Source organism: Leopardus geoffroyi, chromosome A1 (assembly GCF_018350155.1).
Source record: "Leopardus geoffroyi isolate Oge1 chromosome A1, O.geoffroyi_Oge1_pat1.0, whole genome shotgun sequence".
NCBI lineage: Eukaryota > Metazoa > Chordata > Mammalia > Carnivora > Felidae > Leopardus > Leopardus geoffroyi.
Window position 1 is genome coordinate 155,774,692 of NC_059326.1, and position 13,092 is coordinate 155,787,783.

The window sequence follows — 13,092 nt, forward strand, 5'->3', positions numbered from 1 at the left end:
TACTTCTCCCCCTACTGGCAGTAGTGAGCCAATCCATTAATAAGTGTCACATACTGACCACCTTTCAAGAAAAGGGTGAGACCCAATGTACATTAAGCTACTTTCCTGTAACTGAGCTGCACCAATGCTAAATAGCTGGTGGAAAAATTAAAAAATCAGAGAATAATAACCTCCTAACAGATCATGACCTTCTTTAGCCCAAATTCCTACTGTATACTATATGCATACATAACATGCTACAGAAAGCCAAAAAAAGGGAGAAGGGCTTTCAGAAACACATTTGTTCTTCAGAAGGGTTTTCCATTATTATTTCAAGCGTGTCTACTTTTTTATATTCTCTCTAAATGTTCCGCCTCTAGAAAGGGAGTTTGGGGGCGGGAGGTGATATAAGTTGGTGGGGGCTCAAGATATAAAGGCTCTCACTCATTCATCTCAGCATTGAAAAAAAAATCTCGTCTCACCTCTCTCATCCATTCTCGAATCGTTTTGCCTGCTTCTTGATGCCACACATTGTGAACAGAGTCTGTCAACGCCACAGCAGTTACCTTACTTTTTACATCTGCTTCTCGTTGAATCATCTGTTTCAAAAAAAGGAAAATAAAATATTGGCTATAATTTTTTTCCCTACTGGGTGCAGCCTGCTTAGTCATAGATAATAATATATTAAAACTGAAAAAGTAACAGGCATCTCTTGTTCAAAGTTACTCTTTTCTGTACCAAACGCATGCCCTGTTCTTGTCCAGAGATGTGAAAAGACCTAATATTTTCTTTTAAAAAGATAATACCACTTAAGTCTTAGAACTACGCAGCTCTATTATTTTCCATGCGGTTTGACAATTCAAGGATTAAAGGGATCACAGGGGGAAAAAGGAGGAATCCCTGAGGGTTTCTTTTACAACTTTCTTCCACCACTTCCTATTTCAGTGCTTCAGGGAAGTTAGCACCCGGGGCTCACTGTTAGCTACTTAGGACTAACTTCTACTTATTTTCAGTAGATGGCATGTCAGTAATGAAAGATGTCTTGCTTTGACTTCTCCAATTTAACTAGCCTGCTCTTCAACACAGTCTTGTAATTCCTTGGTGTTTTAAATGCCCACAAAGATCTTTCTCTTCAAAGCCTATCAATATCATTTGGCTTTCTAATGTATTTCTTCACGTTGACACGCTACAGTATTACACTCTAACTTTTTTCTTTAGAATGCAATTTCTATAAAATTAAATGGTTCTGAAACTTAAAAAAGAGCCATCTGGCTTAAAGAAAACTGAAGAATTCATCAGACGTCTGCAAGATAAAGAAAGTGAAAAATAATAGCTCCACATCGAAAGAATCATGAGAGGTTTTAATCTACTAAGACTAGGGACTCTGATTGACACAAGCATAAGAAAGCTTAATAAAAAATTACACTTAAATCAGGAAGCAGTAGCCCTAAATTTCATAGCCATGCCCTTACTGTTTCTTGGCATCAAATGTCTTTTCTCCCTCTAAAAAAGAGCAATTTCTTAATCATTTGCTATTAATTTCTATGAATTGTCTCTCAAAAGTATATAACTGCATTTTAAAACAGTGAGACTTCTGAGTGGTGATGAAAGCTCATACAGTGAACGTTGAAAAGCCAGGCTTCTGATACCAAATGATGCCTGTTGGCATTCTGAATGAAAAATGTCTCTCTCTGTTTTAAATGTCTTCAAACCCTACATACACACATCCCCTCTCACTGAACACTACCTAATGGGAATCGAATTCACTGTTAATGCTGCTTCAGCAGAATTTCCACACCTTAAATCTTTAGGCCTTTTGTTTTCTGCTTATATAATGTGGAAATCTTAAAATCAATGTTGCTTATCAACATCATAATGTAACTGCAAAAATTCATCTTGCAATATCAATCATATGTTTAAAAGCATAAAATAATACTCTAATTCAATACTTCACATTCATTATTAAGTAGTTTGCTACCTTCTAGATTTTATTTTAAAAATAGACTGTCATTCATAAAAAAGAATGAGATTGTGCCATCTGAGACAACATGGATGGACCTAGAGGGTATTATGCTAAGTGAAATAAGTCAGTCTGAGAAAGACAAATACCGAATGACTCCACTCATAAACAGAATCTAAAAAACAAAACAAAACAAAAAACCCAAAAAGCAGAATAAGAACTATAAATATAGGGAATAAACCAAAGGGATGAGGCAGGGGGTTGGGCAAAATGGGTGAAGGGGAAAGGGAGCGATAGGTCTCCAGTTATGGAATGGGTAAGTCATGGGAATAAAAAGCACAGCATAAGGAACACGGTCAATGACATTATAATAGCAATGTAATGGGACAGATGGTAGCTATACTTGTGGTGAGCATAGCATGATGTATAAACTTGTCAAACTGCTAAGTTGTACACCTGAAACTAATGTAACATTGCGTATCAATGACACTCAAATTAAAATATAATAAAAAAATAAAACTACCTTAAAGAATAGATTGTCATGGATCATGTTGGCACTAGAATATAAAAATTTAAACTGACATCAGATAATAGAACTCAAAATTCCACAACAGTGAATCCACCTGGCTCATGAAGAAGCTACATGTCCTTACTCTCATTTTCTAAACAGTTAACACTTTTAGAGATCTACAGCGATTGTTGCTAAAGTTACAAAACAAGAGCATGCTCTTCTGGTATTCTAAGAATATGTCTGCATTTTAAAATATTTGCCCTGGATTTTGTTGTGGTTGTTGTTAACAAATGCTGACTTCTGTAAGGTGGCGTTATCTGAAGACACAGAATATTGAAAGCCATTTGTGAAACGACATAAAATTAAGAGTCAAACAGGCTGAGGATTTAGTGGAAAAGCAGGAATTGTGGTAATTAAAATTCCAAACTTGGAAAAATATACAGTTGTTAGATGGACTATCAGAGAAAAAAACCTTTGGTCTGTTTTTCCATCTGGCTGACATTTCACACAATGGATGTGACGCTGTGTAACTTTTCTTCACAGAATCGAGCATGATATCTCTTATACAGTTTTAGTCCTTTACAGTATAAAAATCACTTTCACATTATATTACTAGAGGTGAAGAGTGGTCAAATTCTAGAGGATCTCAAAGAAGAGCGGGCTACAAATGCACCCAGTACAAAGAATTTCAAATATTCGACTGTTTAGTAGGAGTAGTAGAATTGTAAATTGGTGAAAATCTTAACAGTTTAGTTCTTTGGATTAATTTACCTCTATTCTAGCCTCACTGAAGGTACTTGCAACTGCCATTTCTGTCCAAAGCCTCTGGCTTCTTGTATGTGTTTTCCCTCTCTTACTGCCTCCACTGGGAGTGAGCACTGATGAAGAATGCTGGAGAACAGCAATGATGGGGTAGGGCGAACACAGGAATCAAGATTGTTTAATAAGAGACAGACTCTAGATAGAATATAGAACAGGTGGAGGTGCAAGGTGGTTTTTATTAGGATCCATGGATAGGAACTCCTTTGAAATTCCTTGCAAAATTCTGTCTGTACATGATAGGAATATTTTTCTGGCAGAGGGTCCTAAGCTTTCATTAGATTCTTAAAAGGATTTTAGTCTCTAAAAATAATAAGACCCTGTAATTTCAATGTTCCCATATAGTCTTGGATGAACTTTGAAGTACCTAAGTGAACTCTTCAAACAATGAAGATCAATTTCACACCTATACCAATCTTTCAAAAATAAAGGATGACCTTCCATTTTTTGTTGTAATATCTTTAGTATGGTATCAATAATTGAATAAAAGTGATAAAAAAATTTGATGTCCTAGACATCAACATCTCAAAGCTTCATGGCTTAAGAGGTTATATATGATAAAATTATAATTAAGATACTATTTATTTTTATTTGTGTGTACAATGTTTATTTACATCTGAGTAGGACTTCATAAATTTAAAAATGAATAATCATTCTTATTTTATTCTTAAGTAATATTGAAATATATACAAAACTTGAATTATTTTTCCCATTTGTGGAGGAGGAAACTGGTTGAGACTGAGAAATTGGTTAAAGGCCACACAGATACAAAATGACACAACTCTGCATTTTCCATGCCTTTAAATCCTGTGTTCTTTCATGAAAGTCACATGGGGTCTATTTCTCAGTAATATATCATAATGCTTTTCCATAAATGAACTCACTTGATTAATCCTTTTCTTTACAGTATTTCAGTAACACAGTATTTCATTGACTTGGACATTTAAAAATGGTTAAAGAAATTCAAATCCAGATCAGTAAAGAATGTTGAAATTCTACAAATCATACCAACATAGAAATCAGTCATGTGCTAAACCAGACTATCAGCAGCATTTAAAAATTATTGTTACAGTTCTAAAGTAAAATGATGTCTGGGATAAGAGGGAAAATTGAATATTTCTTTAAAACATACTGATGATTTGAAAATACAAAGTATTTGATGCTGTCACCTGATATTTTTGCCCCCTCGCTTTTTTTTACATTTATTTATTTTTGAAAGAGAGAGAGAGGAGAGGGGCATAGAGAGAGAATCCCAAGGAGCCTCCACACTCTCAGCACAGAGCCCGATGTGGGATTCAAACCCACGAACTGTGAGATCGTGACCTGAGCCGAAATCAAGACTGAGTCACTGAGTGACTGAGTCACTGTCTCCCTTTCTTAATTGTATTTATCTCTTCATAGTCCTCTCATCTTAGCTTCTACAAAATTAATTTGCTCTTTTCTTCCCCATATTGAGTGTTCCTAGTCTGACAAAAGCTTAACTAACCCAATAAATATGAAGTACTTTGAACAGATTAAAAACATATACCATCTGTATACAGGCTCATCATACTCTTAAAATTTTTGGAGTTTGTATTATTTTTTTTCTAGAGTAAGATTTTAAACATTAAGTAACTGTAACAAGAAAAGAAAGCCTATCAGACCCTAAGAGTATTTGGTGAGATGAAGATCAGGGGATGGGGGGTGTGGTGTGGGAGGGCCATTGTTAGCAGTAGCCAGCCTTGCTCCCCTCCATGTGCACTATGGCCCTTCCTGCTACCATTTCTCCCCCGAAATCACACAGATCTTTTCTGTCCACGTACCTCCCCTCACCATGCTTTCTGCAAGGCTCTCAGAGGAAGGACCTGCCTACTATCTTCACAGGTACCTGGCCAAATCCAAATGTTCATGTCCCTTTAAAAGTTTCTTTATTCCCTTTCTGTACCTATTTCATTTTTCCCACACATCTATCATAAACTACTTTTAGAAAAGGAAAGCACAGGCTCCTTTACTTCTACCAAATTAAGTTAAAAAGTTGCTGTCCACTTGTCTTAGCTTAGACGATAAGCTTTTGAAGGCAGGGGATGTTCATGTTAGAGAGACACTCTGCCATGAGTCTTTAGAAGCAGTTTCATATCTCTAGCTGAGGGTCTTGGGTTTTGGAAATTATGAATCCAACCCAACACAAGGTTCAGTTCTCTCAACATAAAGAAGTGAACCCTGCATTGGGTTTGTCTTCACCCTAACCTAAAAGAAGTGCATTATTTCATTTTCCCATATTTGTGGCCCAGCAGCTATAGTACTCAGAATAAATTATCTTAGATTTTAAAGTCCAAGGGGGCCTCTGGAAAGAAGGCAGTGTGAGTTGGGGGTAGGGATGTGATAGGTGCATACAGGTCCGTATCTATATTAGCATATATAATATGTTTTAAACATGTTTTTGAGGGAAATGTCTTAATGTCTTTCATCAGCAAAAGTCACTACCTTCCTTTAAAATTCTGACATGTGCTACACATATGCACTGTGAGGGTTATAGCATGTGATTCGCTTGTACAGGAAAGAATATTCTGAAAGAAAATCAAATAATGCATGTTTCCATCAGATTAGGATCTGATACTACTGCACATTTATAAATCTGAGGATCATTACTACTGCATGAGCATGAATGAATCATCACTCTGATTAATAGCACAGTTGAGATGTCTTTTAAAAATGCGTGTGTGTGTGTGTGTGTGTGTGTGTGTGTGTATAAATAGATTAGCTCCCTCTCGAGCTCCTGGAGTTAAGATTGCGGATTAAGCTGTTTCAAAGGTTTGAAAAGTGTGAAAATGTGGCACCTTGTAACATTTTTGTTGTGCAGATTATAATTGCACTCAGTGCTTCTAGTTGAGTGTAGTTTTTATGTAGTTTGATAAGCCATGATACTTTACCACAAACCTCTCCCATCACTTTACATTAGTGCCTGTACATCTCCTGGCTCATGGCACACTGCCCTGTGTGCTATCAGGCCCACTGGGTTGGAAATGTATGTTGGGCCAAGATGACTAATCAGGCGACGCTGGGTTTGGCAGAGTCTTTTCTGTTAATGTCTTCCTGAAGATTCTTTTGTACATGTCAATCCCAATAGTGTGCTATTCACAGAACAAATATCACTTTTGCCACAATATTGAAACCTCGGTCCTGTCACCCAAGGCCCTTGAAGTACCTCTAGTGATTACAGTGAAATATACACACTTCAGTAGATGAAATATGAAGACTAAACTGCCCAGCAGGAAATCCAGACAACTGTGACATTCAGCTCTCACACGCTACTCAGTTCACATTTCTAATCTGCATTCACTTCTTTTTTTTTCTTCTCTTCTTCTTCTCCTTCTTTTTCTTTTTCTTTTTGGAAAGTAGAAACTTTCGAGTAAGCAGTCTTTATAAGGGATGCAGTGGTTAGGTTCAAGGAGTTTGGAATCAGATTCCCTTGCTTCAAATCCCTGTTCTGCCGCTTCCGGCAATGATCCCTTGAGTGAATTATTTCAATTTTTTCTGGGTCTCAGTTGCATCACAGGTAAGAGGGAGATGGTAAATACATCTAACTCATAGAGTTATTTTGAGTTGAAATGAACCGAATATAAAGCGACTAGTGGAGGATGTGGTACATAGTACACAATTATAATAGATGATACCATAAAAACACACCAAACTACTCCATACTTGTAAACTAGCCTTTCTCAGTGTAAAAGGTAACAGAAGCTTACCCAAGAATACCTTTAATGACAAATACTGGTTTTTAAAAAGACACAGGTCCATGAAAGAGAAGAAACTTATGACAGGCTGGTTTTGCTTTAGAGTACATGGTTCAGTAATTCGAAAACTACCTGGCCGAGAAATAGAAAGAGGTGCTTATTGTGTCTGTTTAAGATCTTGTAATCAGAACACTGGACCTGTAATAGCACTATGCACTTAAAAATTACAACAGAATTGGTGAAGCCATACTGTGGCAGCTCTCGTTTCCTGCCATCAGTGAGCCCTTTCAGAATTACTTGGGCCAGCAACAAAGCATGGAGCCGTGGCATAGCAGTGCCAAGCTGGCAGCGAGTCCCTGTACCACTTTGTTTCCTACATAGAGGAAGTATAGCTGACTACATTAAAAAAAAAAAAAGAAGACAATCACAGAGATACAAAGTATGTCGGAAGGAAGGCAGCATAGTGTTGCAGTTAAAAGCATGCATGAGCTTTGGAACTCCTTGTCCCTAAATTTTAATTTTTGGTTCATCATTATGAGAATAGAAAAATGGGAATAATAATAGTAGTAGTTACCTCATAGGATCACCGAAGGACAACTGAGACAAAGCATGGGAGCAATCAATATTGTCAGCTGCTATCATTATTACCTTGACATTCATTTTTAATTTCTGAAATCTGCTCTTCCTTTTAAATATGCTCTCTATGTACTCTTCAGTGACATCAACATTTGCACAAATTGGGTAGCAGTTGTGTGTCCTACAACTACTACATCCCCTGCTCCATCCCCTAATTATGTAAAGCGATTTGGGCTTGCTTAAATGATTGTAGAGACAATGATTAGGTATAAATAGGATAACTACACATTCTAATTAGCCCGGGACATTCCTGGTTCATAACTACTGCCCTGGCATAATTATCAGTCATGTCTCTTTCCACTGTTAAAAGTATCCTAGTTTGGATGATAAATTATACGGTCACTATATATACAACAGAAGTTCAATGTTATTCTAGCAAACAGGTAGATCTTACAAAGTTTCAATGCTCAACAATTTAAGCATATACCCCAAAGCTATAAAGTTATCACTATAAAAATAATCATGTAGGAAAACATCAAGAAATACTTCCAGAAGTTCCTAAGTTTAAAATTTAAGGGCAAGCCTTAGCGCTGTGCTGAGCCCCTCACAGACGGACATACAGCTTCACACCCTGGGTAGATAAACATGGCCAGCTGGAGCTCCACGGTAGCAACAGGATAAGACAACATTCTCTTTTCCTGTGCTTTGAAGCCCTAGCTACAATTCTTACAACCTTTGTCTAATTTCAGGAAGGAAAAGGCTCTCCACAGGCAAGAACCCCAAGGGATAGGGTATGTAAACTGAAACTTCTTGGGTCACATGTATTTATGAAGATAAGTCTCCAGCCACCAGTTAGGGAATGGCAAGTTATGATTTAGTATTGTAGGTGGCCAGAAGAGAGCAGTAATAACTTCCTTTTCCTTTTCTGCCTAGACTATGCTGCCACGTGCAGGCTCCTACAGGGACAAAAAAAGCATACATGGAAGGTAGGTTTAAAAGAAAATGAAAACAAACAAACAAACAAACAAACAAACAAACAAATACAAGTGATTGACAATCTGGGAACTGGAAAAGAAGACCAGTGCTTTACAAAAAATACATAGCGACAGAAAAAAGGCAACAGTTTGAAAAACTTCATCAATCATGAAAGTGGCAAGTTAATTGTAAGGGAAAAAATAAAAGAGGTCACATATTAAGAAAACAGTGTAAGGATTCATCAAAGTGATTTCTTTGATTAAAATGTTTTACGATGTAATGTCATAAGACTGATCATAAGAAGGCAGGATATTATAAAACATAGCTTTAAAAATTATAATGAACATAAATCAAGTGGATATATTAAAAAGATGTAAGTAAGAACTAAACACTGCCAGTCTAAAAAACTGGGGCAGGCTTGGCAAAGGAGATGTTTAACTGGTGACAATACATAGTCTTAGATGGAACAATGAGAAAACTTATTAAAACCTTATAAATGTACGATACACCCAGAAATGTTTCTGATACAAAAAAGTAGTAAGCATGTTCACAATACTCAGTTTGAAAATCACTTATGACAGACGACTGGGTGGCTCAGTCGGTTAAGCATCAGACTCTTGGTTTTGGCTCAGGCCATGATCTTGCAGTTCGTGGGTTCGAGCCCTGTGTCAGGCTCCGTGCTGACAGTGAAGAGCCTGCTTGGGATTCTCTCTCTCTCTCTCTCTCTCTCTCTCTCTGTCTCTCTGTCTCTCTCTCCCCCTCTCTCTCTGCCCCTCCCCTGCTTGTGCGCTCTCTCTCAAAATAAATAAAGTTAAAAAAAATTAAATAAAAATCACTTATGAGCCTTTATCAATTGGCATATGCCAGAGATACTTTCGTATATACAGAATTTGTCAATCACTGAATGGTTTAAAAACTTGTGGCAAAAGATTTCATTAGGTCAGGTAGAAGCAAGGAATACACATCTGGCTGAGAAAGTGTTAATACACTCGTTTTAAAGCACACCATTTTATTTTGGTCTGGGAAAAAGAAAGGTAAAGAGATAAGGTTTCTTGCCACAAAGATATATAATAGATAACCAGAGTATAGGAGATTATGTTATTTAACAAATTTTTCTTAAAAGCTTTTACATTAGTCAGGTGTGAGGTGATGGATATGCTGACTGACTTGGCTGTGGTGAATATTTCACAATGTATACAGATACCGAGGTTATCAGGTTGTATACCTTAAGTATATACAATTTCAGTCATCAATTATACCTCACTAGACCTGGAAAAAAAAAAACCTTTATTTTGAATTTCTACATAGATGTTTGGTGTGTTTTAAAATCTACTAAAGTTTTCAAAGTTATTTTATAACTTTAAAAATATTTTTGTAAAAAATTCAAGTTTCAATTACTTTATCTTAAGGACTGTATACTCTGTTACCTGGAATAAACAGGGAAAGCAATATTGTAATTTATCAGCTGTTTTAGGTAATGCACTATTACTACAAAGTTGAGGAAGACATGATTTCTGACCTTTGGGAAGAACTCCCAATTTAGGAAGGAAGGCATGTTCAGGTAAGTTCTGTAGAGCCCTTTAACATTCTGAGTGTTTGTGTGTGTGTGTGTGTGTGTGTGTGTGTGTGTGTGTGTGTATAGAACAATTTCTTTTTAAGTACATTGGTAGCTGAAGGATTATGTACCTGTTTTTTTTACATGAGGAAATTGATGTTTAGAGAACATGACTTGCCCGTATCACATAGTTACTAAGTTGGCACTGCTAGATCTTTTAACTCCAAATCCTATGTCTTTACATCATGGCTATCTGTATATAATATCTTAAATGTTCTCTCTTGAAATACTTGTTACAGTGGTAAGGATTAGTTCACGGTCTTTCTTTCCCACTGAAATGGAGGCTCCATGAGGGCAGGATCATATTTGCCAAGTCAGCAACACATCACCATTCCCTGCACAATGACTGACCTATGCTAAGTGCTCAGAAACTACTTGTGAAACAAACAGAGGTGCTATTTACAGAAATGCAATAGATAAGGGAAAGTGATGGTTAGCAAGTTAGAGTGATGTCTGGTTTGGAGCATTAAGAAACAGACCATATTGTAGGTTGGATTCCCGAGGAAACAGACTCTGAAATGGAATTCAGCATGCAGGATGTTCACAAAGGATGATCAACATCTGAGGAAGGTGTAGGGGGTAAAACAAAGCAGGAATGGGCAGAGAGAGAAGTCAAGGTGAGATGGAAGTCCAACGATCATCTCATACAACCCCAGGGAAGCTCTGCACCTAGAATGACCCTTTGGAGTCATTCTAAGCTGGGCCTAGATGGGTTAGCCTTTAATCACCCATACTGTTCTGTCTTTGAATATGAGCCCCCACAGCAGCCAAGTCAATCCCTGTCTTATGAAAGCACTCTTAACAGTGGGGGCAACAGAATCCTTTATTGAAGGAGTAAGTGGGCAGTGTATCACAATGTCCACTACAGGCCGTAACTGAAATTAAGCATTAGCCTACTGTCCATTCAAATCTAAATCGTCCTTCTAATCTGCCTAGCACTTAGTATTTGTGTACTCAAGATTGCATTATGATTTAACTCACTAATATCTATGAGATCAAGTAAATTCCTCTTGGATTTTAGGTCTCTCACAATCTAATTCCATATTATCTATCCTGTCAAATTTTGCATTATCCCCCAACTAAAGATTCTAAAGGAAAAACACAAAGTCAAAATATGGAGACACACTGACTATTAAAAAGCATAAAGACATCAAAATCACAAAATTCAAAAATTATCTTACAAACCCATTGGGAATGATTTGATTTCTTAGATTTCAAATGAAATGTGTATGTCAGAAAAGCAAGGTATACTTGTGATTTCAAATCTGAGTGCAAAATAACCCCAAACTTCAAATAAAGTATGCAATAGTCACTTAGTGTCTGCCATCATAAACTCAAACCTGGCGGTGTTGGTAGGCAAAAAGGAAGGGTGTGCACGAACAGGGAAGTTTCACTGTAAAAGTAGTTGGGTTGGCTTTTCAAATGGCAGCCTTGATGATATAAATAAAGACTGTGCTATCTAAATTTGGGGATTGAATAAAGACACTTAAAAGATTTTTATTCTTTCCAAGATCTTAGTTACTCCATGTCCTGAGATGTTTCTGAATTTTTGCCTCTAGGAATTGAGGGTAATCTTCATTTGACCATATTTCTTCAAATGCAGGGCTCAGATTTATGCAAAAAAGTGCAGCATAAACTGGAAGGGGACTGTTAACTTTTAGATTCTAGTGTAGGCATTGACCCATCGATACAGGAAAACAAGACCACGTAAATGTTCCTAAAACCAGATGTGTTAATCAACTGTGAGTTATGAGAGTTATCAAACATTGGGAAGAGGTTGACACCCATTTTTAAGGGGAAAGTGACATCATTATAGTAAGGAGAAGTCACAGACTTCCTACATGGTTTGATGATATTTGGACAAGAATCTCGAGATGGCTCTTCTACCTGGGAGGTTATGCTAAGTACTTGGAGCTTATTTGCCTGCTTAAACATTCAAGTGAATATTGTTGCTGGAAGAAATTTCTATTCAACTACCTATGAGGGCTGTTTAAATGCAAACTCTACTGACCAACAAATATAGGACGATCCTTTAAGTTAGGGTATTAAAAGATGATTCTGGGGCGCCTGGGTGGCGCAGTCGGTTAAGTGTCCGACTTCAGCCAGGTCACGATATCGCGGTCCGTGAGTTCGAGCCCCGCGTCGGGCTCTGGGCTGATGGCTCAGAGCCTGGAGCCTGTTTCCGATTCTGTGTCTCCCTCTCTCTCTGCCCCTCCCCCGTTCATGCTCTGTCTCTCTCTGTCCCAAAAATAAATAAACGTTGAAAAAAAAAAATTAAAAAAAAAAAAAAAGATGATTCTGATTATATGTTGGAATCATTTTTCTTATGAAAGCACATATCACATTTCTGAAGTGATAAAGTAAGTCTGTGGGAATAAATGGCTTGAAATAGATTCATTTGAGGGGCTCCTGGGTGGCTCAGTTGGTTAAATGTCTGACTTCAGCTCAGGTCATGATCTCACAGTTTGTGAGTTCCAGCTCTGCACTGGGCTCTGTGCTGACAGTGCAGAGCCTGCTTTGTATCCTCTGTCTCTTTCTCTCTCTGCCCCTCCTCTGCTCGTGCACACACACACACACTCTCTCAAAAATAAACAAACATAAAAAAAAAAACAAGAAATAGATTCATTTGAGATCGGACTTTTTAGGATTGTATTTACTGCACAAAACCATGTAAACATTAAAAGGAAGAAAAGATGGGGCTGGAATGAAAGTAGGTATTTACGTATATGGCTACATCTTCACCTCACAGATAGAGCACGTATACAAACTGTAGTAAAAGAGCACTTCTGAGTTCATATACCAGTGAACTATAAACAACAGTCACTGTACACTAAGTGTCCTCTATCAACATCCACTGTAATGGCAAACGCTGGAGTAGCACTTCACATCACTAAAAGGAAGAAGAGAACCCTGAAACCTATCATTTAGACACCTGATGACAGCT

General features: G+C 37.3%; 1 protein-coding gene across 14 annotated transcripts in view; it reads right to left on the reverse strand.

Annotated features, from left to right (window-relative positions):
• The window catches only part of FAM172A (family with sequence similarity 172 member A), a 441,861-nt gene that overhangs the window by 157,240 nt on the left and 271,529 nt on the right, over positions 1–13,092 (reverse strand). For 11 of the 14 annotated variants that reach the window (XM_045498206.1, XM_045498178.1, XM_045498112.1 and 8 more), the window contains one exon: positions 462–578. The exons of the other annotated variants lie outside the window; for them this stretch is intronic. In XM_045498206.1, coding sequence (XP_045354162.1) covers positions 462–578 — 117 coding nt within the window. The remainder of the gene's footprint in view (positions 1–461; positions 579–13,092) is intronic. 14 annotated transcript variants of the gene reach the window in all.